The sequence below is a fragment of the Amphibalanus amphitrite genome, unplaced genomic scaffold (assembly GCF_019059575.1).
Source record: "Amphibalanus amphitrite isolate SeventyFive unplaced genomic scaffold, NRLGWU_Aamphi_draft 000254F_arrow, whole genome shotgun sequence".
Classification (NCBI taxonomy): Eukaryota; Metazoa; Arthropoda; class Thecostraca; order Balanomorpha; family Balanidae; genus Amphibalanus; species Amphibalanus amphitrite.
In genome coordinates, this window is record NW_024881749.1 from 638,937 (window position 1) to 666,160 (window position 27,224).

At 55.7% G+C, this 27,224-nt stretch overlaps 1 protein-coding gene across 6 annotated transcripts in view; it reads right to left on the reverse strand.

Moving 5' to 3' along the window:
- Positions 1-27,224, reverse strand: part of LOC122386505 (unconventional myosin-IXAa-like) — a 65,733-nt gene that overhangs the window by 7,153 nt on the left and 31,356 nt on the right. For 3 of the 6 annotated variants that reach the window (XM_043375764.1, XM_043375765.1, XM_043375769.1), the window contains 17 exons: positions 26,671-26,833; positions 22,263-22,398; positions 13,859-14,049; positions 13,229-13,404; positions 12,007-12,207; positions 11,168-11,303; positions 10,165-10,436; positions 7,815-7,985; positions 5,566-5,797; positions 5,120-5,277; positions 4,379-4,604; positions 3,875-4,021; positions 3,192-3,281; positions 2,699-2,838; positions 2,084-2,272; positions 901-1,040; positions 85-222 (listed from right to left, as the gene is read on the reverse strand). In XM_043375764.1, the coding sequence (XP_043231699.1) occupies positions 85-222; positions 901-1,040; positions 2,084-2,272; positions 2,699-2,838; positions 3,192-3,281; positions 3,875-4,021; positions 4,379-4,604; positions 5,120-5,277; positions 5,566-5,797; positions 7,815-7,985; positions 10,165-10,436; positions 11,168-11,303; positions 12,007-12,207; positions 13,229-13,404; positions 13,859-14,049; positions 22,263-22,398; positions 26,671-26,833 (2,906 nt within the window). Of the gene's footprint in view, positions 1-84; positions 223-900; positions 1,041-2,083; positions 2,273-2,698; positions 2,839-3,191; positions 3,282-3,874; positions 4,022-4,378; positions 4,605-5,119; positions 5,278-5,565; positions 5,798-7,814; positions 7,986-8,505; positions 8,557-10,164; positions 10,437-11,167; positions 11,304-12,006; positions 12,208-13,228; positions 13,405-13,858; positions 14,050-22,262; positions 22,399-26,670; positions 26,834-27,224 lie in introns of all 6 variants that reach the window. The other 3 variants (XM_043375766.1, XM_043375767.1, XM_043375768.1) reach the window with 3 other exon arrangements.

Sequence of the window (27,224 nt, forward strand, 5' to 3'; positions counted from 1 at the left end):
CACAAAGGAAAACCACGAAGTACCTGTAAATCCCACACTAGGAAACCTTTCTGACATGCTCTCGCACTCAGCACCCGACGTTACCTATGATGGACTTGATGTGTTTTTTGGCTCGGTTGAAGGGCGTTCGCGAGCTGACGGGTCCCGAGTCGGAGTCGGGCGTCTTGAGCTGCTGGGGTGGCGCCGGCTCTAGGGGACTCTCTACGGGGCTGAGGCGGGCGTCTGTGGGAGCACCGACGGGCAGTCGTGCAGGTCGACAGGTGCGGGCGCAAATGTACGAGCATGGCAGACGTGCGGAGGTGTGGGTGGGTGGAGAGTGGGAAGGAAGGGCGAGGGTGGCGAAATTAGGGTAGGGACGGAGTAATAGAGAGGAGGGGAGAAGAGGAAGATGTAAAGAGAAATGAAGAGAAGTGGGAGAGTGGGTGAAAGGAGGGAGCGCACAGAGAGATGGGGTGGGATTAGACAGCTGGTGAAAAAAGACGAGTCTGCACCTAGCTAATGGCATTTATCAAGATATAGCAAAAGGATACAATGCTGCAAAGTTTCAGCTAGTGTTGAAACACGAATGAACTATCCAGATAACATGCAGCTGTCATTTTGGATATTCGTCGCCAATGCATGACTGGAATACAGGGTGACACACTACTCAAGCAAGTAGCACTAAACTCAGCCTTTAGCACGCCCGTACCTACCCAGCTATTCAAATTACACACCGGCAAATGCCCTGTCCAACGCGACCCCCAGCCTGACATCCGGAGTCCAATATGGAGCCATGCTCACCTCCCACTCTCTCTTACCCACCGTCCGGAGCCTCACCCTGCTGGGCAGCCGTTCTGTCCGACCTCCCCACAGACTGTACCTGCGTCTTCTCCCCCTCCCCTGCCCCGCCCTTGTCCGTACCTGCGGCCACGTTCTCCACGGTGGCGGCCTTCTCCTGGAGCGGCACACTGGTGGGCCGCGCGGCCGGGTGCTCAGACTGGGTCGACCAGCTGCGCCGCACCGTCGAACGCTTGTCCTGGCGACGCGGCGGCGGTGCCGGCCTGCCAGAACAGCGGGTAGAGGGGACGGGAGTCAGCGGACAGTCAGCGAGGTAGGCGAGTGGGATGGGGCAGAGGAGCCGGGGACTTCGCTGGGGCGGCAGCGAGGGCGTACACACCCAGAGGAGCTGAGAAACGCTCAGCGTTGGTACATACGAGCTGACACTCGTATGACAGCCAACTGGTAAGCCAACTCGTTGGTACATATGACAGCCAACGAGCTGGGTGAGCGAGGAAGGGCAGGGGACGACCGGGGTGGCGTTGGACAACGAATACACACTAGGATGTCATTTCGAAATTAAGAAATTAACAAAATATCACTCGAAATACCCATTGCAGAAAAAAATGTCGAAAACAATGGGACTACGTTCCGCTTATCACACAAGCAGTTGGAAACGTATGATATGGTGAGCTATTGTTCGATTGTTATAATATAACACAGGCTAGAAAATAAAATGCCGTTTAATGATTACCGCTACCTTAATCGCACACATGTTTCATCAGTTATTTTACACGCATTATTCATTACACAAGCATCTTTTTATTGATTAGTTAGGAGCGAAAAAGAAACGTAAAAAGAAGTATTCAAAAGCTGTTATCAGCGAAAAGAAAAAACGACCACAAACGCTTACTCATGTTTTCGTAATGCAGTTACGACAGCCTTTCTAGGATACTTGAGGTATCTAGAAAATGCAGGACATTGATATAGTTAAAACACTACTTGAAAACTTTGACCACGGACATAAAATAAGAACTTAAAATTGCGCGGCAGTTCTATGAGAAAGTTGACTATCGTAAAAATAACAGTAATATTCATGCAACGTATATCATATACGTATTAGAAAGTATCTTCTACACTTCACAAGATACTTATTTAGAGGACGCTTTAAATTCGGGACAAGCACCAACATGCTAACAGGCAGTGAAGCAACCCGACCCAATAATGACAGCCCGGGACTTTCCTTATATTCTACCCGACTTGCAGCTAGCATGGCAGCTGGGGACCGCCTACTACCTCAGCCATGCACCGCTCCCCGCCGTCCTACCTTTCCCTCTGCTGCTGGCTGAGCTGCTGCTGCTGCTGCTGCTGCTGCTGCTGCGACTGCTGCTGCTGCTGCTGCGGCGGGGGCGGCGGAGGGGGCGGAGGCGGCGGCGGGGGCGGCGGCGCGCCGGCTGCGTGCGTCTCCGAGTGCTGTGATGACTCTGGCTCGCTGTCCTCGTGCACGCCGCTGCTCCTGCGGGGAGGCGGCCGCAGCGCGCGGCGTCAGCGCCCGGCCGACCGCCGCAGTCGGCTGACACCGCGGCCGAGCGCGCGTGCACAAGCCATAGCCAAGCGCAGTCGACAGAGCAGGCGGCAGCCAGATAACTAACGACTCCGAGCGACAGCAGAGCAGTACGACAAGCTCTAGCATACGAAGAACTACGGTACTTTATGGGAAAAGCGCAAAAGGAAAGCCCTGGCTTAAGATGCATGATGAATTTGAAAACCTCTAGTCGTATTTGATGTTCCACCAGCTAGGGGCAGTAATCTACTCTGTAACTCCTTCTTCAGTTCGTGGCCTGCCAGGGAACATAGTATCCATCTGTTCATCCCTCTAAACTGTTTTGTAGTCCGACTATAAGACAGCGCCCGGTCTCCCCTCCGTCCCGCCGTCACTCACTCCTCGCTGTCGCGGTGTCGCCGCTGGGCCTCGGCCGGGAAAGGCCCCGTCCGCTCATCCAGCTCCTCCTGGGACGACTCCTTGGATAGAAACGCCTCGTCCGGCGCCGACTTGTCCACGCCGTAGATGTCGAGCGACGACTGCGCGAGAGGGGACGTGGTCAGACGGCGGCACCGCACCCACGTACAGGTGCGTGAGGTGAAAGACAGAGACGCAATAACAAGGACCCCAACGCGCTCATCGATCAAAAGCGTCCATGAGATTACGTCATAACCCTTGGAAATGGACAGCGTTGCACAGGAATTATTTTCAACTACCTCGATGTAATGTCTTAACTACAGAATAATGATAATAAAAGGTTGCTTTTCAGTCAAGACACGTGACAAGTATACCCAGGCCTGACTGTTGGCCCACTGCCCCTAGCAGGAGGTCTGACCGCAGGCCTGACAGCCGACCCTGTTCTGTTGGCCTACGCGCCGACCGGAGCACCTACCTCAGAGGTGTGACCGCTGGCCTTGCGCTGCCGGTACTCCTGACGGGCGGCGGCGAACCGGCGCCGCGTGCTGTTACCGCGCACCCGCGCCTGTCGGAGGCAGACAGACAGGTCAGCTCAGGGTGGAGACACACCAAACAGACAACATCTGTCACGGCACGCGGGGATATAGGCACATCGAAACGTGCTGTATCCAATTTGGTAATGGTCCATTCAGGATTGGTCATAACGAAATCGTCTAGCCGTATCATAGTGTTAAAACGGGCACTAGCAACTCGACCTCATCACAAATCCGTCGTTTCCATCCTCAGAAGTCAAAACATTCAAATCATTCTCATCCACGCATCAGCCCCCTGCTCCGGGCTGGATGGGCAACTTGATCCCAAGCGAGAAGCTCTCATAGGAGCACGCCCGTAGCCGGGTGCAGTGAATGTCAGGGGGCTGGGTGGCCTGTCCACGTGATGGGCTCAGCCCCGGTGACTCACTAGGGTGCCCGCCCAGACCAATATCTCCCCCTAATTCCTTTCATCCTTTCGGCTCTGAAATGGTCTCGTCAGATTGAAAGGGCCTAACCAAAAAATCATCATATTGGCGTTGACACCTCACTCAATGACCACCGACCCAGTTCTGTCGATGCCTGTACCGTAGTCCGCTGCTACGTCTGTCCGCCCAGCCGGGCTCACCTGGAAGTGGACGAGGCTGCGGCGCAGACTGGTGTACCAGAGCCGCACCTCGTAGCCGCGCCACATCTTCTGGATCAGCGTGGCCGCCATGTGGCGCACGCGCAGGTTCTGGTAGAGCCGCTGAGCCAGGAAGCCGCGCACCTGGGCCTGCCGAACGGACGGGGGAAGGAAGGTCAGCAAAGGTGGGCGCGATTGGACCGTGTCATTCTTAAACAAGCCGTCCGCGCCAAGCAGGTTGCTCTCTCCATCCCCACCCACATGCAGGACACTGAAGACAAGCTGTAAGCGAGTCAGGGCGAGAAACTGCATAACTACAACACCCTCCCTAGTCAGTTCCCAGAAACCCTTCTCTCCTCCGTCATCTTACTCTGCGCCAGTCATGTCGCTCCTTCCCGTTCACCAGTGATCACACCTCCCCAGTCCCCTCCCTCCCTCTCTGTCCCTCTTCCTCCCTCCCCACATCCCGTCCCAGCCCTGTCCCTCGTATCCTCTCCCCCTCCCTACCTGGATGCGGACGGCGGCCGAGCGGACGCGCAGGAAGTGTCGCCGCTCGGAGACGGTGCGGAACCAGCGCTGGATCACCACCACCTGACGCAGGATGGCCTGGTGCAGGCCGTGGTCCAGCTGCACCTTGACCGACTCGCGCAGAAACAGCTTGGTGCTGCCCAGCTGCAGGTGGTCCTCGCCCAGACCGAGCTCGGCCAGAAACTCGGCCACGTCCGACTGGGAGCTGCGCGCAGAGGGCGGGACAGGGGGCGGTGCGGTCAGTGGGGACAGAGCTCGGCCAGAAACTCGGCCACGTCCGACTGGGAGCTGCGCGCAGAGGGCGGGACAGATGGTCGGTCAGTGGGGAGTCGGCCAGAAGCTCGGCCACCTCCGACTGGGAGCTGCGTCCACAGAGGGCAAGACAGGGGCGGTCAGTGGGGACACTGCAGACACCGACTGGGAGCTGCGTCCACAGAGGGCGGGACAGGGGCGGTCAGTGGGGACACTGCAAACACCGACTGATAGTTGTGCATGAAGGGAGGTCAGTGAATGGTATAGCAGGCACACGGCTCGGACTATTGACGGTGGGCTAGCGTAGTCTTGACCAGCTAAGGTGACGACAAACAAACAAAATAAGGACAAGACTCTATGTATCTTCCCACCCTCGCGGCCCACCCCTATCGAGTTCCTCCCGATCCGCAACGCAACCCAACCCCCTCCTTGTCCGTCACCAGCAGTGACCCGTGACCGCCAGCTCACCTGAGCAGCCCGCGCGGCAGCAGGATGTGGTACATCTGGATGAACTCCTCGTACGTGAAGCGGATGTTGTAGCCGCACTGGCGGATCCGCACCGTCTCCAGCATGCCCGTGTAGCGCAGCTGGCGGCTCACCGTGGCGTCATCGAACCGGTTCGGGTCCTGGCGGAACGGCGGGTGTTTGGGCTTCGTGCGCGCCAAGGATGGGGCGCAATACAGACGGGCTCGGGGTGAGGGAGGGTTACAAAAGGGCTCATAAGGTGACTAACAGTGGGAATTAGCTCGGTTACATGGTTGCGTCATGGTTTGCATCACCTCATTTAAGACATTTAGCTTTGTGCTGACAGAGCTTGGAAGCAGAGGCAATGGTTTACCTCACATCAGCCGACATTTATGTGCTCGCTCCTGTCCTCTGCACCCCTCGTACCCCTACTCATCAGGGGAGCTCACCTTCTGCAGGTTGGACTTGATGCAGCGGATGAAGAAGGGGTTGGCCTGGTTGAGCGTCACCAGCAGGCTCTGCAGGCTCTGCTGGAACTGGGCCGTCACCGTGCTCGGCTGTTTGCGTGAGCCGTGACCTTTGCCGCCGCCCTGGCCAGAGCCCGCCACCGTGCGCATCCCCTCCAGGCTCTTGACGCTCTTGGGCGGCGTGCGGCCACGGGGCCGGAACGACTTGTTCTTACTGCAATCGGATGGTGTCGGTCAGCGATGGCAGGGCGGACTGGGGAGCGGTGGTGGCCGCTGCTCGCTACAGAGCTGGCCGGGCTCGGCTAAAATGGGGAGGTGACTTATCGAATCACTGGGAACTGCTGATAACGCTATAAAATTATTCACTTTGCAATGGTCTGGAATAAACAAGTGTTTACGTTATGGGACATCATAGAAACAAGTAACGGACGAGACAAAACATTGACATTTCATGCAGACTTTTTGATCTTCAGTTATTCCAAAACGTCCATCGGACAGTTCGTGCAAGTACTTGCAGCTCATTAAATGACAAGTTCGTGATGCAATTGAATGGCAGACCGTGCTATATATTCAACGTTCATGGATTATCAGCTCATTCAAAAAGGCTCATGCATACGAGCAAATTACTGGACGATCTGTTTAACTGATCAGAGACGAGTCTAATGGCAGACGTCGATGGATGCTGAAAGAACTAGGCTAAATCTACTAAAAAGAACTAAGTCGCTGATAGAAATGCGGGGCGGCCTGCATACGCTCTACTTCGGTCGATCTTCTTCCCTCACTACCAGCTAGAACCGAGCTGCAAGCACCTGGTCTATGACGCCGAAATCAGCTTCCTTGACCGTCTACCGGCCACAGCGCAACCCATCTCAGATTTAGGGTGAAGTCGTATAAGAGTACGCACTTAGTGGATTTCTTGCTCTCATTTGTTTAATATTTGAAGGAAAGAAATCGCAAATAGGGAATATTAAAGTTCATTGAATTAGCCATCAACCCATGGGGCAACGATCCTTCAGCGTAAATGGAAGTGGTCTAAAACTGACATTTTCTGAACCGTTGCACTTGCGTACTCTTACCATATGGGGTGTGTAAGAGTACGCACGCCAGGCGGGTGGAGTACGCAAGCATATGAACACACACCTATGCAGCTTGCATTGTCCAAATGCTTAACTTCAAACTCAGAAGGCATTTAAGTTAATTCTAGTATCCCAAAAGAAAAATATAAAATAAATCTTTCAAGTCTATAAATCAGGAAATAATCATGTCGTGTGTTTCTTTAAAAAAATGCACAATCAAAAAGGAGAATAACTCGTATTTGGAAGAATTTCGGATACGCATCTGCATCACAGTGCTCCATTGATGATATACCTACAAAACAAACGTCATTGAGCGATAGATTAATAATTATATATTTCTGCATATTCGATTTAATGTATAATTCTGCGTACTCTTACCCTCCTGAACAGTGCGTCCTCTTACCGTACATGCAATTCGCGCACAAAACAATCCCGAAACGTTGTGCAAAACTTCGCAAACAGAATATTGCACTGTACAGTATTTCCCCAGATAACCTCACAAGTTTCCCACAACAATCACGGAAATGTACCTCATCTCAACTGCCAAGTATCAAAATTATTGTACCATATCATAATAATATCATAGCGCTCGAAAATAATATTCATCGCCTTAAACTCAACAGCGTCGCCGCTCAACGCCCACGTTCCGTTGGTGACATGCACGCACTGGCGGCTTCATGTCACTTCATGAACTCGACAAACCCGCGTTGCTAAGCAACCGAAACAGCTGATGCGTACTCTTATCGCCCGCGTACTCTTACCCGCCCTTACCCTATACCTCCATAAGCCCATTGAGCTACCAGCTATTCTCTCACTAGCGTGGCTACGACACTTCAGTTCTACAGTTTCACTTACCGTGACGTGGTCACTGCTCGAGTGTGCCGTACGTGGGTTACCGAGCAGTTCTACATATGATAGTCGCCGGTCTTAGTTCAACCCTTACTTACCAGAGTGGAAAGTGCGCCCGTTGCGCATATTTAACATAGTCATCTTTCAGTGGGACCTTCCACCAGCGCACACGACGTACACCGCCGGCTACCCTGGCCTAGCTGCCCGACAGTGACCCTCTTATGACCACGGTCCCTGCAGTAGTCCCCCCGGCGCTGCCCTCCCACAACTCCCAGACCGGCGCGCCGTCGGCGGTGCCTCACTCACCGGACAATGTCCTGCGCCTCTCTGAGCAGCAGCTCGTCGGCAGGCAGGCCGGCGGCCACGCCCTCCGAGTCGGCGCGCGGCCGGCGGCCCAGCGCGGCGCTGCGCAGCTGAGCCCTGCACTCGCTGACCGTGCTCCATCGGCGACCCCCGGCGGCAGCGGCAGCGGCCGGCCTGCGCGCGCGGCAGCACACACCCCGCCCGCTCAGCACACGGCACAGAGGCGGCCGGCGGCGCGGCGACCGGCCGGCCACGGCAAAACGGCCGAACGGCAACGCACGGGTGGCAAGCTCAGACAGACAGAGACGGTCGGATTTAGAGACAAATATTAGCCGAGATAAGGTGCAGGCATGCGGTTAAGAATTTCGTGAATTCCTCAATGTCCATGGAACGTCGGGCAACAAGCAAGACGACCGTTCCTGATGCGATCCCGTCTGAGCTGAGCCATGCGCGAACCGTTCGACCGAGTGCCGCGGCGACGGCCGCCGCGCCCGGTCCATACGGCCCGTAAAGCGACACACAAAGAGAGACAGAGCCAACTGCGAAGACGGGAGCCGGGGACAGGTCCGGGCGGGGGCGTGGGCGGGGTCGGCGGGCAGTTCGAGCTGTTAGTGGAGTCACTACCACTCGCCGGTCCGCCGGCGGCGCGGCCGGGTTAGGGCGGCAGCAGTCGGCGCCCGCCGCCGACACTCACGCGATACGCTGAACGCGCAGGTTCACGGCCGACAGGGTGGCCAGTCGCTGGCTGGCGGAGAGAGAGCGCGGGGGCGGGCGGGCAGAGCGGGAGGCGGCGCGGCGGTCAGAGACGGCCGACACGCCGCGTGTGTGCTCCGTGGCAGAGAGTAAGTACGCCACCGCCGCCCCCCAGTGACCACAGCTCGGGGAGGCACAGCGAACACCGAAACAAGCCGACACACCAAACAGACGTTACACTGATTTCATGATTTCACACCCCGAGTTGATTGATTATTCTACCTGGACCAGTCAGCGATGGCGTAATTACCCCATCACAAGGTGACGTCACCAGGCCAGACTGATCCGGTGACGTAAGCACACACACACCACACAGGCCAATGTACTAACACATACGGTAAACCGATCAGTGTGTCCACTGTGCGCTAGGTTATTTGCAAGGGCAAACTATGCCAAGCGGGGACCACTTTCACTCAATCTATGCGTATGACGTGTATTGTGTATGTGAGTTTGTGTATGTGGGGATGCCTAGAGACGGCACATTAGCTGTAGACAGACACAGGTTGGTTGCAGGGCGGATGTAATAGCCTAGCGGTGACAGTGTTGTGTAAAAATGTCAGCAAAAACCGTGTACACTATCGACTACATTTCCTATCAAACGCTGTATGGCAAGCCCAAAACGCTGACAAAGCCAACTGTTAGCGAGACATACTAATATCGAGGAAGCCGGGTCAGTGGTAGCAGCGCTACAGTTTGCCAGCTGGCTGGGGTGTATGGAGGCCGGGACGGCGAGGATCCGAGCGGACCTACAGTGATACACTGGGGAGAGTATTGGACGGTACTGATCCGGTCAGTGGAATACCCCTCTCTCTCTCTCCACTGAGAGCGTGGATGGGAGAGGATGGTGAAGGGGAAGGGATATGAATGCGATGGACAACATCTGTACGCGCACCTGACTCCCACAGATCACAACAGCAACAGCATAGCATAGTACGACCAATTACAGCAAAACATACAACATTGCGTCACATAATAGCCACCTTCAAGTCGCACCCAGATAGAACAGAGCATACCGGGGATGGACGATTCAGCAGCACAGCTGTGACGTGTAAGGAATCTAGCATACGACAATGGGTATTTGAGTCATGGTCGCTGGGACAACAATAGACACCTGTGCAGTCCCCGCGCACACCCGGAGCTTCAGGATGAGTGAGAGGATCGTCGTGTTCCAAGGATTGAGGGTCTCGGGTCAATGCGTCAAAAACGAGGACACGTTCAGTAAGGATAAGGATCCGAATCCGAATAAAGGTAAGCGAGTGATGATCTCGGGGGTAAAGCCCGCTCATATCTCTGGGTCACGGCACAGCACCACACAGCGGGGCGGTCAGCGGTTGAGCGCCATATCCTGACAGCCTGTCAGGGCACGGCAGTACCTAGGCGGGGTCAAGTCATACTGAGAGGGAAAACCATACCCGCGAACAGGGGGTCACCCACACGCGGGAACACAGCTGCTGCGGGGTCACCCCAGAGGCGGGCCATCCGCGACACACGGCGACACTGAGCCCTCCTCAGAAAAAGCCCAAATTCGCAGCAAAACCAACTAAAAATAGCCCAAACAACGCAAAACAAAGCCAGTTCATAGGTATCTGCAGTCACTCACCCGACACTGCCCGGCTCCGGCGCGCCGCCGGCCGGCGGTTTGCGGAAGCTGAGCTTGCGGCCGGGTCCGTTGGCGGCGCTGGCGGCGGCGCGCGCGCCTGCCTGCACGAAGGCGCTGTGCGCGCGGAAGAAGGCGCGCAGGATGGCCCAGCGGAACACGGCCACCGGGTCGGTGCCGACCAGCTCTCGGACGAACTGCAGGCTCGACGACTTGAGCACGGACACGATGTCGGGCCGCATCAGGTCCAGGTTCTTCTCGCGGAACTCGGCCACCTGGGGATGGGGGGGGGGGGTAGTCAGGTGGGCGGTAGCGGCGAGTTATGCTTGGGGAGGGGTATGGGTGACAGAGAGCAAAGATACATGATTTAGAGGGAGGAGGAGCCTCCGATGTTGCAATAAAGTCTCAGGAAATGTGGCAAATGTGACTACGGGAGCACCAGTGGATGTGCGAACGAAGCACGCAGCCATGAGAATCAGTGACAGACGCCGTGGGTTAGACATTGATGTATCGGCTCGGCTGACGACACACGACAATGAATCATCGGTCACCGGGTCAACGAGAAAGATAGAGGGCAGTCTGGCGACATCGTAACTCATCGACCAGCAACACATGGATACACAGGGTACCCTAACAGACTATCACTAATTCAACAATAATTCAACACTGGCATCGTCACTGAACCAGGACAAAAGATAACCAACTGGGAATGTTGGCAAAATATTGTTTTCATGAATAACACAGACAGGGACTAATGCGTATGGGTGGCCGAGCAGTAATGTACAAATGACCCAAAACATCTCCCCCAAATTGCAAAAAAAAAAAAACTGCTAAAACAGATTGATAGCAAGGACAAGTGGCATTCTTCTGGCATCCCTCAAACAACTGGCGAAAAAGCCAAGCTGATATGAAGAGATTAACTTTTCCGAAAGCTCATAAGATTATCCAATACTGATCACGCACTCCTGTTAAAAAGGCAGCATAAGTCGACACTGCTGCTGCTCACCTGGTACTTGACTTTGCCGGCGTAGTGGTGGATGAGGAAGGCATGCTCGAACTTCTGCGGCACCTCGTAGAACTCGTTGTTCTTGTTCTCCTTATGGAACTTCTGCAGCAGCGTCTCATTCGTAGCGCCCGGGAAGCTGCAGAGCGGATCCGCGGTCATTCTCAGTCATTTCCAGTGGATAAGACTTTGATACATTTAGGCTCTCATAAAACAGTGACTGAAGGCAACCGATCATCACACAGTTCGACACGGCCCATCGTACGGAGAGGTGGTGGAGTCAGCCGTGACAGCCATAGCCCCGTGTCGGCAACGTTCACACGTGCCACCAACGTTCAGACTGTGCTGTGTAAACAAACGTGCACAACCGTGCGAGTGTCATAAGAGCAAGTGCCGACGACGAAAGGTGAAAGGCCGTGATGATCCTCGACTCACCGCTTAGGCAGCCGGACATCCCACGCCGCTTGGAAAACGCACCGAGGTTCACATTCAGACGTGACCTCTCTACATCTACATTTACGGTGATTTACAGCACTGACACAAGGCAGTATTCTATTCAGCGCGGAGAGTAGAAGCAGTGCTACCATTGCTCATCCTAACGCTCCGCGGCGGCTGTCTATTCTTTTACGCACTAGTTCCACCAAAGCCCTGACGCCGCCCGGCCTCCATCAAGTAGGCCTTCATTCACCAATCCACTTTGTCCATTTTTACCTCGTTCCAGTCCGTCTTGTCTAGCTGCTGGTGTCCCTGACCCTCAGCAATCGCGGATTTTATTTGAATATAACTTATTTTGATCCCCTCTCCCATCCTCCATGTCTTCCCCGCCACCCAGGCTCACTCACTTGCACTGGTCGTCCAGGATGCTGAGCAGGCCGCGCATCTTGTTCTCGAACAGCTGCAGGCAGCCGGTGTTGTCGGCGAAGGCGATGTTCTGCCAGCGGATACCCTCCCGCAGATACTCCTCCTGTTCGTACTTGAACACGTGCTGGTTGAAGTAGAACTGCAGGTGCTCGTTTGCGTAGTTGATGCAGAACTGCTCGAAACTGGACGACAAACACGCCTCGTAAGTCCAACGCGACAGCAAATACATGAAACGTACAATAACTCTGGTGCCAAAATATCCACTTGTTCTGACACAGACCTGAATGGATATCACCTGACTTAGTAAGCTGATTATTGAATCACAGGCGCCAACTTTGAGCCACAGTCATGCAACGAGCAAGAACAATCGGCCAGAACATGACACCCCATCTAGCAGTTCCGTCTCGACAGTAAGCCTCTCCTGGAACCTGGCCGAGTCAGTCCACCGCTGAACCCCTCCCCAGCCCGTGACCGAGGAGGGGCGCCCCGCACCGCACCCTGCCCACAAGCCGGGTGCGTGCCGTGCGCGTGTTTTGATTGCCGCCCCGCTCAGCTCGTATGATGGGTGAGGCTGAATCACCGGCCGGGCGGCGCCAAAAACCGCACCGGCCACGTGGCTCCAAAGCTGGCGACCTTTCGCGATTGGCACAGGGTGGCGGCGGGGCACCGGGCGCAGCCGACCGGAGCAGCCAGCGGCGGGGTACCCAGGGAGGGCGCCTGGAAGGGTGGTGGGTGATCCAGGGAGGCCTCTGGAAGGGCAACGGTGTTGTGGCACCCAGGAAAGGCCCCTAACCGTGTACGAGTTACGCCGCGTTATAATCTTCAACATAATGTATGCCGATTTCCCTAGTGATATTTTATTTAAGTTTTTAAAAGACTCAGTTTGTTTTCTACCAATAAACGAACACCTTCTCACCTATTCCAAAGAGGGACAAAGAAACGGGGAACAGCCTATCGGAACAAGTCGGGACGTCATTTGGCATACCTACAGTTCCCATTCCAAATATTCTAGGACATCTAAAGCGAGGGCAACACCTGTCGCATAGCCGAACTGCCAGCTGGTATTCTGTCGTTAGCACGTCCTCGTCAAACAAGCGCCGTCCATTTCGTACGGACCCAGCAGCTGGCCTGCTGGCCTCACTTCCCGTCCGGACCCGGCCGGCCTGCCGACCTCCTATCTCTCCAACTACCCGATGCGCTCACCTGTTGATGTTGCCGAAGTCCTCGAAGCCGAAGATGTCCAGCACGCCGATGGAGGGCCCGTGGTGCTCTCGGCTGACGTCCTTTTTGGCCAGCAGCCAGCTGTTGACCTGCAGCACGATCCAGTCGAACAGCGCCGCGTACACGCACTTGGCCAGAGTGTCGCGCGCCGCGATCGCCTGCGGAGAGGGGCGGGACGAGATTCGTCAGACGGGCGTACACATGGCAGGGGTGATCAGAAGGGATAACATTAGACGACAGGGGATTATCAGATGGCCGGAATGACGACCGATGAAACCAGGATTGGAGGAAGAGATGAAAGGGGACCATCAGACGGGAACAACAGACTGCAAGGGGGCATGAAACCGGACGAGTGGCAGATAGACAGCATAACAAGTATTGGATAGAAGCAAGTCCCCGTAGACGAGCATCGTCTTTCTAGAGTAGTTGAAAAAAGATAGCCCAAATAAATCGGTTATAACAGAAAAGATAATCAAAAGTAACACAGGCAAAAGAAAAATCCCTAATTCACCATATCACTACGTATAAATCTATTCCAGAAATCATACGGCCTAAAAAGGGCGTCACCAAAGCTCAGGCGCAGTGGCCACACCACCGTGACACCACGCTCACCTCCTGCATGCGGTAGTTGATGACGACCACCTCGCCGGCGACGCGGGCGCGCTTGTAGGTGAGCGCCGCATTCAGCACCTCGTGGCGCACCTTGAGCAGGTCGGCGATCACGTCCACCAGCGCCGTGGTCTTCACGCTCACCGACTCGTCGTGGTGGTAGGTCGTCTTCTTGTTCTGGAAGCCCACGTTGCCTGTCGGCGAGGGAAGTCGGTCAGGTGGAGAAAAATGGCCGTGTTTGTTTACGTGTCGGGTTTTGAGGCACTGCGCGGCCGCGGCGTATCTCTCTAATGATCGGCTGGACGGCGGCGCTCAGTTAGCTGTCAGGACCGGGTTAGTCGGGGGCGAGAGGTGAGGACGGACAGGTATTTTAACCACCAGTAGAGCGGGGAAAACAGGAGGACCGATCTGGAAAGATAGAAGTCCCAGGACGAGTATAAACACAACCCAATACACGAAGAGGATGACTGCTTTCCTAACGCAACTGTACAATTTGTGAGTACCAAACATTCATATCTGACGGGAATGTACTCACAGTATGCAACTCACGGAGCAGCAAAGTGGAAGAAGATAGTTGTTCACTTGTTTACTGGGGTTTAAAGGCGCGCCGCCTACTAAGGTCATTTTAGTAATGAGTACCTTCAGAATCTTTTTTCATATAATCTGCCATCTTATTCAGACTTCAATTGTGATCTATATCGATGATGGTCAGTTTTTATAACTGGAATCGTCAAAAACATGAGTTAAGGGTTTTGGGCGGGCGTTCCAGCTCGTGAAGCATATCAAGCGTTCCACTGGGGGGGGGGGGGGGGAATGATGGAGCCACAGTCAGCAAACGAAGCGCCTTGAAGAGAGCCAGCGGAGGCGAGGCTACGGCAGTGGACCCATCGGATCGACGGCAGAGGGAGACAGAGCATATGTACACTAAATCTATGAGAGACCAGCAAGGAATCCAGGACATAGACTATGATTGATGTTGCTGTTTCAGCCCCGCTGATGTTCCGAACGAGATCGTAACATCCTCGTGACGATGAGTGCGCGTAAAGTGAGCTCCGCAAGAGCAGCGATTGCGACGCGCCAGACTCGGCAGACACGCTGCACTAGCCTGCAGCGTGTCAGCGCGCGCTGCCGCCGCGGTCACGGGGAGGCTGCCGCCGGCGCGCGGCCAGGCCATCACTCAGCGGGCGTCACGGCGCCATCGGCCGCCGGTGACGGCCGCTTTAGACAAACAAACAAACGGTGCCTGCCGTCAGCCGGAGGAGGCGCCGCCACCACCTGGCGCCCGGCGCGCTGCCGCTCACATCAGCGGCTCCTCATTCCGCTCACATCAGTGCTGCTCCACTGTGCTGCCCCTGTGCAGGCTGCCCCCGGAGAGCAGCCTGTGCTGCTCCCCGCGCAAGAGAGCGGTTCCACACCCTGTCCACATCATTGGCGCCCGGATCGGCTCCGCAGTCCGCTTACATCACCGGCTCCCCGCTCCGCTCACATCAGCGACATCAGCGAGAGGCCAGTCTGAGAGCAGAGACAGCTCGGCGCGGTGACCGGTGTACATTCTCTTATAGCATGACCCGAACGTGCTCACTTGGTCACTTATAGCATTGAAAGCAGCCTTCGACTTCTCAGTTCGCCCACAGACACACAAACCCCAGGTGGTCTGCTGAGCGGCATCTTGCAGTCCTTCTCGACCACAGCGGCCACTCTTCCCGCTAGCTGAATAGACACTGCGAGCCGCCACCGCCGGCAGCGAAACAGACCGATAAATGCTGCGTGCGTGGCGCTGAGTGGCAGCCGACATCGTGCGGACGTGCGACTGCGCACACACCAGCACCGAGCACATACCCGTCACAGACGGACGGATCAACCAGCTGACCGACCAGCTGACGGTAACTAACTGATTGACGGATCCACGGACAGACGGAAGAACTAACGAGCCCACAGCCTGGACGAAGGGGCAAACGGGCCGACCGACCGGCCGGGTATCCGACCGCCTGGCGGCCTGCCCAGGTACACAGTCGGCGGCGGCACGCAGTCATGATGGAGCAGAGGGGCAGGTCATGTCGCGGCTGGTTGGTAGCGCTGTGGGCCGCGCCGGCCGCTTAATGGTGCGTCCGTCCCGGCCAGAGGAGTGCGGTCACAGCGCCGGTCGGCTGACGGGGTAAACGGCCGTACAGGACAGACGCACGGCCGTACAGGACAGACAGACGGCCGTACAGGACGGGTGGCGGATGACGGACGGACGGACAGCTTCAGGATTAGGGGTGGAGTTCTGCTTTATTCAAGACACGCCTTCCACAAGAACATTATTCACAATCCCCTTTGAAAGCGTAAGAAAAACATGTTAATCACAGTCTATTGCCATGGGTTGCATTAGCGAGCCTCGTCCAGAAACATCCCCTAAGAGTAGCCTCCCCACTTACGAGTAGTAACAAAAGTACATCGTCCCTCCCTCGCAAACCTCCTCCATGACCAGTGCAGCATCCGGTACTAACTCCCCCCTAACTCCTACTCACTAATCAGCAGTACAGTAGGTCTATTAAAAAAGTCCCCAGCACCAGTGGGCGCTGCCTCCGCTGAGCCGAACCCCCGTCTGCCTGTCCATATCGCGCCGGGCTCAGGTCAGGTAGGGTCAGCGGGACCGCTCGGTCCGGCCCGCGGGCGGTGGACGGGCGGCCGGCAACGCTTTCCGCCAGCCAGCCGTAGAATCCAACAAACGGGACGGCCACCGCTCAGCGCAGCGAAACCGGTGTTTAAGAATGGCAGTAGATGTTCATGGCTACAATGATTATGAGATAGTCATTGTTAGCCCGTGCCCCACAGGAATGCTCACGCCCTGTTTGGAGGGGAAATGGGTATTAAGCATCATTCAGCTTTGGGCATTTAAGTGGCATTTGAAGTAGCGTCAAAAGTAGCAAAAAGAAGAAGAAAAATACTTCAGCCAATTTTAGATCGGGTCAGAGCCAGAGGTCATGTCACCACTCCAGAGGTCATCGGTGGTAAAATTTTGCTTGGACAGGGTGCGTTGCGCGCACCAGGGGCGGATCCAGGAAAACTCCAAGGGGAGGGTCATGAATCGAAGTGGTGCCCCTACCTATACCCAAAATTAAAAACTCAACGGATTTCGTCCACTTAATTTTGGTGGTGCCCCCATTTTCAGTTTTTTATTTTTTTATTTTTAGTCAGTATCTTAACTCTTACCCACAACCACATTTACCAATTGTAAGCAAGTATATATGAATGTGTTATGTGTATATATGTTGTGGACGCTGAGTAGTGAGTACTTACCAGGAACGTTATCAGGTAAGCGAATCGTTGTCAGTCCGACGAACTTGACCCTGGCGTCTAAAGGGTCTGTCCTTGACACTTCAGGCTTGTCAGGGGCACCAAAGTCCTTCCAGGGACACCACAAACCTGTCAGGGGCACCTACGGCCTTGTAGGGGCGCCACAGACCCGCCAGGAAGCAGGGGCACCACAGGCCTGCCAGGAAGCAGGGGCACCACAGGTCTAGCAAGTATACACGACAGGCCTGTCAGGGGCACAACGGGCCTGTTGGGCCCATGAGCACCCCTAGGGGCAGGGGCACCACAGTCCTTCCAGGGGCACCGCAGGCCTGTGAGGGGCACCAGCGGCCTAGCAGGGGCACCAGTCAACACAGGCCTGCCAGGGGGGCACAACGGGCCTGTTGGGCCCATGAGCACCCCTAGGGGCAGGGGCACCACAGTCCTTCCAGGGGCACCGCAGGCCTGTGAGGGGCACCACGGGCCTGTCGAGAGGCACTTCAGGCTTTTCAGGGGCACCATAGTCCTCTCCGGGCGCAGGGGTAGCAGGGGCACCAGAGGCCTGCCAGGGGCACTACAGGCCTAGCAAGGGCACCACTGTTCTATCAGGGGCACCACGAGCCTGTCATAGCCAGGCATCTCAGGCTTGTCAAGGCCCAGGGGCACCACAGGTCTGTGAGGGGCACCAGCGACCTAGCAGGGGCACCAGTCAACACAGGTCTGCCAGGGGCGCCACAGACCTGCCAGGAGCACCACAGACCTGCCAGGGGCACCAGAGGCCTGCCAGGGGCACCACAGGCCTAACAAGGGCACCACGGGCCTGTCAGGGGCACCTCAGGCTTGTCAGGGCCCAGGGACACCACAGTCCTTTCAAGGGCACCGCAAGCCTGTCAGGGGCACCAGAGGCCTGCCAGGGGCACCACAGTCCTTCCAGGGGCATTACAAGCCTGTCAGGGGCACCAGAGGCCTAGCAAGGGCACCACAGGCCTGCCATGGACAGTGGACACCACAGGCCTGCCAGGGGCACCACCGGCCTTGCAGGGGCGCCTCAGGCCTGTCAGGGGCACCACGTGCCTGCCGGGGACACTTCAGGCTTGTCAGGGGCGTTACAGTCCTGTCAGGGCCCAGGGGCACCAGGCCCGTGGTGTCCCTGCTAGGCCTGTGGTGCCCCTGGCGGTCCTGTGGTGCCCCTGTCAGGACTGAGGACTGTGATACCCCTGATAGGCCGGTGGTGCCCCTGGCAGGTCTTTGGGCCCCCGGGCCTCAAGGGGGGGGCCATGACCCATGTGACCCCCCCCTTGGATCCGCCCCTGGCGCGCACCGGTGCATTGAGTTTCCAATTTCCATGGAAACATCAACAGACTCGGAAGCTCGCAACGCTAGCGTGGAGCCGAATTCATATCAACCACCGCAACAATGCAAGCAGCGCAGCGCAGCGTGCTGCAGCGCGGGGCCGTGAAACACCGCCCAGGGCTATCCATGTGTCAGGGCAATCCAACCCACATTATGGGCTCGGCCCCAGCGGAGCATGAGGTCCAGGACTCCCGCCCAGGCACCCTGTCTCCCCCTAATTCCTGTCATCCTTCCCACTCTGAAATCGACCGAGCCTAACCTAACGCAACAATCAGCTCGTTTACCGTTATGTCTGAATAATATTGTCAGATTTAATTAAAGTGAACGGCTTAGCACGTAAATAACAGCTACTGCCACCATCGGTATTATGAGAAAACCAATTGATTTTCCACAAATACTTAAAAGTTTTTAGCTTAAAACTTGCTTGGATTTAATTTTATCAGCCTCGTGTTCCTCTTATCAAAACGCTTCGAATGAATCAAAAAATAATCTTTAAAGGTCATTTGAAAAATTTGGCCTATGGTCAAAGACATGACCTGACCAGAAATGGTCATCATGCATAGCAGGATATTAGATCCGTATCGTGGAACTTAACAAACACTTCAGAATTCAGATGATTTCATAACTTAAGCATGTCTATCAAAAATAATTATTACATGGCTCATATGTAAGCTGGGTGTGTGATCATGCTTACGAGTATGTTGAACGCAACTGATAATGTTCTGTTGGCCACAACTTCTATATTTAATTTATGCTCCCGGATTTCATATTTTTATTAATGACACCTTGATGTGGAGAAAAAAAAACGCTTAGGAGATTTAACAGCCTGAGATACATTCAGTATAAGGAAGGGTCAAGGGTGCTAGATTCCTTCCCTTCTCGCTATCCTCAGGAAAAAAACGATCCGCATCGCCCCTAGTCTTCATGCTTCCCTCTCTGGACTGGAGGTCACCCCACCAGCCAACCTGAAGAATCGTCCCACGGGAACAGTCTCGCTTCCGCAGATCACTGCCGCTGGCTCGCACAACCCAATTAGGTACTACACTAAAGCATAATTATGTTATAGCTCTGCAAGGGCCTTTTCAGACCGAAAAAGATGGCTCCCAACAAAACAAACAATTTTCTCATTCAGTATTGTATCTCATCAAACACCACATGTTTTCAGAGTGTTTATTATGCGTTCCGTCCAAAAAAGCGCAGTTCAATTTTCTCCCATTGACTTGAGCGATCTCAAAATTGACCCGGCCTTTCTGTCAACAATGTCATTTCGATACAATCGTGTTTTCTGTTCTCAGACGCGTCGATGTATATGCTTTTTTGTTTAGGTGAAGCAACTTAGGATGTTTACCTGAGGCCAATGTCATGTTAGGGCAACACGGGTCACGAAGCTGTTGAAAGGAGAACATGTTGCATAACATTAGATTCGGCAAGTCTTGCAAAGTCCATTGATGGCTGTCCCGACTGGCTAGCTCATTTTGATCGGGAGTTATTGACGAAGCACACCTATCACCCTAGTGACATCATAAATGACGTCACGCAAGGCGAACAATGCAAAAGTGAAGCATTAGACCTTGCCAAGAATGTAGGAAGTCACGATTTGAAGTGCTTGAGGTATAATTTTAGATCATTTCCGACGCCAAATTAACAGTTTCCATATTTCATATAATCAAGTAAAGTAACCGTACTCTCATAGTTAATATCCAAAATCGTAAGAAAAAGGCCTGATAATTCCGAGTAGCTTTCGGCTTACGCCTTCTTCAACTCGCTCTGGGAGCGAGTTGAAGAAGGCGTAAGCCGAAAGCTCCTCGGAATTATCAGGCCTTTTTCTTACGATTTTGGATATTAACTATGAGAGTACGGTTACTTTACTTGATTATATGTTTAAGCATGTCTCTCAAAACAGTGCTAACAGCAATTCAGACTAAGTTTCCATATTTCCCCATTATGCTTTTATGACACTAAGTGCATTGCGGATTTGCATCATTTTATAACCGACAACCGTACAGAGGTTTACTTAAGACGCCATGGTTAAGTGACCTGACCTGAAAACGTGGTTGATGTCAAATGATTCGGCTTGAATCAAATGCAAGGCATATGAAATGTCAGCCTCCGATCATCAGTGTGCTTTGAGCTACCGCAAAAAAAAAAAAATACATGGTGGCGGCATTCACCCCTTCTTCTCGGCCGGCGAGAGTTAAACCTCGCTTCGAATTATTGCAGATAATGATGCGACCGAAAACAAAGCATTCATCTGTGTCTAGAACGGCCGCTGACTTGTTGGACAAGATCCCCAATCTTGATTTGCTAGATGGGAATAAAATACTCGGTATGTGATTGATACATATATAGAATGTAAAGGTATGTGATGCATATATTATATACCCCTCGATTTGACCTCGCGCTAAGTCTATTTTAACCCTCGCCGGCACAGGGGGTTGATGCAGCCCCCCCTAAGGTTTTTCGCGAATAACTCGCGTAAGAAGCGGCCGATCGCGACGAAACTTTCAGTACCTTCGCATTGATCAATTTTACACCTACCCTGAAAATTTCATGACCCTGACCCAAATGATCTTTGACCTGTGACCTCTTTTCCGAGACCATGTTTGGCCGGAATCGCGATTCGGCGTATGTCGGCTCGCATTAGCCGCGCGTTTGCAAGCTTTTCGTGGTTTCAAACGTTCAAATATGTGATTTGATGTTGCTTCCATACATTTGGGTGGGTGTCAAGGTCATCTGAAGGTCAGGTCAGGTCATTGACATTTGGTGACCTCGGGTGGCCTCGGTTCACTTTTTCGAGTTTTACATGTTTCTATGCTAGTTTTTGGAGCTGAATTCGAATTTAGCAACCATTTGAACATATACGAAGTAGTTTTGGTGCCTTCGTAACATGTTACGAAGCTGTCAGAGGCGGTTGACACGTATATCGAATACCCGTAACAACCCCTACCGGTTGACCTGACCTGACCTAACCCGACCTGGTCTAAATGCTTAAAGACATCATCTCTGATCAAAACTAACACGATATTCGTGATCAGCACCCCGGAAAACCACATAGCAGCCACACTTTACGACTTTCTAACAGGTCCCGATTTTCCCGGTTTTTGGGTCATTGACCTGACCTGGAAGGTCACCCGATGACCTAGGACCTTAAAATTGGGTATCATCGGCTTCGTCTCGTGACGGGCAGCACGCTCGTTTTTACCGCGAAGCTCTAGCTCGATCAGGGGCCAAACGCGAGGGGGGGTCGTACCAACCAACCCCCCCCCCCCTTGTGCCGTCGAAGGACGCAAAATGGCCTGTGCCGGCGAGGGTTAATCATCACTGTCGCTTTTTTATTCGAGATGATGTCGCCGCTAAACGGGTTGTTTTGTTTGCTTGCTTGCGTCGAATGGTCATTACGGATTATTGAAGGATTACGATAAAATAGGAATGGGGCGAGGAAGGATATGCACTGCGTCTGCAGGTGTTTGATTTAGATCACAAGGGCATCATTTCCGGCATAGTGCAGAGTCACTATCTTCCCCCTCCTCTGCACTGCGGCATCTCTGCGCCCCACACACGGCGCCCTCGCTCCACGGCCGACCGCCGCCAACTGACCCACTCGCCGGGCGCCGCGACCTGACCCGTGTCGCTGCCGCGGCCTGCGCAATTGAGTCGGGGCTGGAATCCGGGGGTTCGGCCGGCCGGCCGCCTCTGGAGCGGGGGACTTTTTTAGTAGACCTACTGTACAGCCGACAGCAGCTTCCTACTCCCCCCCCCCCGAAAAACACCCACTCACCGATTAGGAGCACGGCCGAGAGGAGGGCGAACAGCTTGCTCTGCTTGTCCGGCGAGAATCCCACCATCTCCATGGACTGGCGCAGCCGGCTGAACTCGTACTTGGCGTCCACGCCCTCCAGGCTGTTACACTCGCTCTGAGGGTAGAGAAACACCATAGGTCATATTATACACCTGAACTCGTAGTCGGCGTCCACCCCCTCCAGGCTGTTACACTCGCTCTGAGGGTAGACAGATACGTGGGTCACATACACTGAACTCGCATTAACTCTACCTCTAGGCGAGTACACTCGCTCTGCGGGTAGAAAATGATATTTGTTGTCATGATGGTTGATATGGGGGTCCCCGTGCTGCCAAGAATGTTCATAGGGAATGACAAACACGAGTTAATAGACAAATCTCCATGAATCGTAACAAAGAAAAGGCAAGCAAAGAAAAAAATATCAGCAGTTTGTAAAACACGGATAGACGAAGCACAAACAGCAAATCCATATCATTTAACAACTTGGGACCCAAAGTAGATAGCCCAGACGTTTGTTTATTTTACATCAATCCAGCAAGCATCCAAGACAGCACAATGGGGCTCGATTCTCGAAGCAACCCTGGCTTCAGGAACTGGGCTGCTGGCCGTCTCGGTAGGGCGTCGGTGGGGGGGTGAGGATGCGAGTTCAACACCGGAGGAAGGGAAGGGCGAGGGACAGCTGCAGCCAGACACTGTACAATCGGCTGACGGCCGGCGAGAGCGGTAACGCTGAAAGAAACTGACCGCTTTCACAACAATTTCGAACGAGCGAGATGCAGGTGGCACCAGTTAAACGATAAGTTGAATAACCTCAACCACAGACTTCTCTATATAACTGATGCCTCAGCTGCCTCAACTGATGAACTGATTCAGGCCCCGTCAGAAGTCACCACTTCATCGCGCAGCGCAATCAGTTGTTTGACTTTTCGGGATCACAGCTGAGCCCCTAAATTAGCAATTAAGTCAAAGCTAAATACGCCACCGACTGGCGGCCGACTGGGCCGGGCGTGGCCGGCTGATTAACGGGCGGGTCAGAGACCCCATTTTTCTGCGCGCGCCAGCTCTGCGCCCGGCTGCTGATAGTTTGCCGCGCGCCGTGACGAATAGTGTCGGTTTGATTGGCGGCGGCGGGCGGCTGCAGCCCACGCCAGCCGCCGCTCGGCCGCCTGCGCTCGGAGCGACGGCCGAACGCAGCCGAGTTGGCCGGCGCGCGGCGGCCCGAGACGCTTCACCGCCCGAGCTGTGACACGGTGCGCGCGGCCCGACAGGACAGGGGCGCGCAGTGAGCGCACACTATGCGCCCGGCACCGAGCGGCCCTCGGAGAGCGGTCGACGGCTCCGTGATGGCGCCCTGACGTCCCGCCGGCTGCCGGGGCGTCCCCTCAGCGGCCGGGGTAGTGTCGCAGGCGACAGCCGGGCCTCGTGACGCCGCCGGCGTCGGCACGTGAGGCCCGCGCGGCGCGGCGCGACACTGGCCGCCCGCCAGCCGCCGTCGGCAGCGACGCAGTAGCGGCGGCGCGCTCGACGGCGCACACCTGGCACCGCGGGGCCGCCCGGCGGGCGCTCGGTCGGAGTCCGGCGCCGCCGCCCGGCGGGACGGACGGCTCGCCGACCGACGACTGGTCGCGGGTCGGGCTCAGCTTCAGCGGCCCGTACTGGCAGGCGGGAGCGACTCAGACAGTCAGCAACCCGAAAAAGATAAGGTTCAAACTGAGGAAACACAGTTACCTTCAGTAAGCAGCAGCACCCGCACTATCAGCGACTCCAACATCCCTCATCCGGCTCTTCGGCCTGCCCCAGGCCGTAGCGCGGCGGGCGCTGGAGCTGGCGGTCCTCTCGGCCGATGTCGCCGCTGCTCGGCTGACGTCAGAGTGGGGCGCGCGTCGTCTCCGGTTGCCGGCGCGGCCCGTCACCACCGGCTGAGTTACCGCTGCGCGCTGTCAGCCGGCGCCGCCGCCGAACCCGAGCCGCCGCCGGCTATTTGGCCCGCGGCCCGGCGCGGCGCAACTAGACCATGTCACCAGGAATGCGCCGCGAGACGCGGCTGCCGTCGGCCGGCTCCTTCCTGTCGCAGCGCCGCCGCCAGAGGCAAACAAACAGCGGCAGAGCGGCCCGGCGGCACAGCACGCGCCCCAAGCGGCGGCCAAACAAACAAACACCCGCTAAGTGAGCGGCAATAAAGCCGCTGACGTCCGCGCCGCCCGCGTCATCCATGGGAATTCCGAGAGGCGCCCGTCGCTGAGATCACTGTTATGGCAGTGACTCAATGTCATCCAAAAAGAATGCCACCGTCATAAAGGAGAAATATATGGAACCGCTGTAGAATGACCATCATCCATAAAATGTCACTGTAAACGAAATCCAAACTTATGAGATGAAGATCAACTACAAGGTTTGTAAGCCTATCCAAAAAAAGTTGTTCCCATTAGCGAACTAACAATGGTGAAGTAAAGGCGCATCCAGCTCAAAGACAGGGTCGCCTTAAAGCCTCCCTATCGTAATCGAGCCACAGATCGTCCAACCTTCCGACCTCGGTCGACACTACCGCTCCACGGTCCGGAGTGCAGTACTTCCCTCGCCACCAACGCAGCAACTGATCTAAGAGACAACTATGCTGGCTTCCGGGACAGAGCTGACTGCCAGGAGGCATATCAGCTAGAGGCATCAGAGAACTTGCGAATCAGCTAAGTTCAACTGAAACGCTCAGGACCGATGACTGAAGAACAGAGAGCTACGCCCAGAAAAAAGGAGGTAGAGCTGCGGTAGGGACAGAGGACTGTGCCCGGTACAGAGGGATGGGAGATTGAGGGGCGAGGTCTGCACCCAGGACAGTGAAACGGGGTCGGGCTGCGCCGGGGACAGAGAGACTGAGTTTGGGCTGCGCCGGGGACAGAGAGACTGAGGTTGGGCTGCGCCGGGGACAGAGAGACTGAGTTTGGGCTGCGCCGGGGACAGAGAGACTGAGTTTGGGCTGCGCCGGGGACAGGGGGACTGAGTTTGGGCTGCGCCGGGGACCGAGGGACTGAGTTTGGGCTGCGCCGGGGACCGAGGGACGGCTTTGGGCTGCGCCGGGGACAGAGAGACGGGGTCGGGCTGCGCCGGGGACAGAGAGACTGAGTTTGGGCTGCGCCGGGGACCGAGGGACTGAGTTTGGGCTGCGCCGGGGACAGAGGGACGGGGCTGGGCTGCGCCGGTTCCGGTGGCGGCTGGCCAGCTGGACGGGACGGAGGGACAGAGGACTGTGTCGTATACAGGGGGACAGAGGGACGGGCTGGGCTGCGCCGGTTCCGGTGGCGGCTGGCCAGCTGGACGGGCTGTCGGCGCGGCGCGGGGACGAGCCGTGACCGGCTGTGACGCAGGAGGGTGGCGGATCACTGCCCTGCCCGTCTCACCGCTCCACAGAGCTGCAGTCTGTCGGTACTGGAGGCGGTGTGAGAGGCGGCCCGGGAGGGTGAGCACTGAGCATGGGAGGTGGAACCGGGGGAGAAGACACACAGCCGTATGAGATAAAAGGGCAATCGCTAGGAATTATTCTCTTTTTAGACCAAAGCGGCGGACTTTTTAAATGTTCATCGGAGTCTACTGGCCCACGGCTATCGCTTTAAACACCCTCAAGTCAGTCCCGTCAGCTGGGGTGTCGGGCCCGTCAGCCACATCTGTCACCACCCATCCGTCACTGGTCCGTCAAAGCCTCCTCGTCAGCAGAAGGAACGCCCGTTGGAGCCCGGCAACAGGGCCGGTTCGGCGCCGTCTCACAGACCCGCCCCGGGAGTCCGGAGGGGTGCTCGACTGCCAGCCGGCTGTCGGCGACACTCGCGGCTGTGGCAGCTCCGACAGGCAAGGATCGGACCGGGGCAGGGAAGGGGAGCCGGGGGGGACAAAGGGACGGTGGCAGCAGTGGGACGATGGGACGATGCGCCAGCGGTGGCTTATGGCAAGTTTCTGCCATACCGCCGGCGGTCAGCGGCTCTAGCTAACGTCGCCAGGTTATCAGCTCGCTTCCACCACTTCATCTAATGTAAACTGTATCAAATACATCATTCAAGTGTTAGAGGAGTAGCCACCTCCCTGTCACGCTAAGTAGACTAACTATTCCAAAAAGTCGGCCTGTTTTGCAGCCAGCTGGTGGAAGTCAGGCCCAAATAGACAGCAGTGACAGGCATCACCGACTTTTTGGACCGCCTAGTCTTTTTTTCTGACGACAGCAGACTAGGACCCACGGTGGCTATGATTACTGCGGCTACCATTTAGCGGCAGTAGCTAGGGCCAATAAAGGACAGGCGCGAGGATCCCGTCAAACACTGGTCTCTGTCAATCTAGTCCCTGTCGCAACCCTCAGGGGCGCGGCGATGGTCAACTCAGCTCCCTCTACTCTCGGTGGGCTCACCTGGCTGAGGTAGCGGTACTGGGACGGCGGCAGCAGGTGCAGCTGCTGCCTCTCCTCCTCCGAGGCGCCCTCCAGCAAGTAGTAGAACACGTGGTAGTTGCGCTCGTTCCGCGCCTGGGAGACGATACGCGACTTCTCCAGCAGGTACTTTTGCACCACCGCGCTGAGGAGAGAAATATGTGACCTGTCACACGTGACTGGGGACGGACACAGGGGATCTGTCACATGGCACGTGAAACAGGCATAGATAGCGGGTCTGAAAACAGGTATACCATGGGTCAAGTTCATCCGAACTGTAGGTCAATGTCGTTAGCGGATCCACGGCAGATTAACGGCAGGTCAGCAGCAGACCACAGAGGAGGCGGAGTACATAAATATCACCTTCCTCATCGGTTCCCCAGGGTCAGCACCGTTCCTGATAGGCACGTAGTCGCCGTCCGCGTTTGGGTGAGACATTGGTCGGGGTTCCCGCCGACGACCCGTGCCGTCCGTGGCCGGGTTGGTCCGGGGTCACGGAACACGCGGCCATCAGCCGCCGACGGGGAGGGATTGGA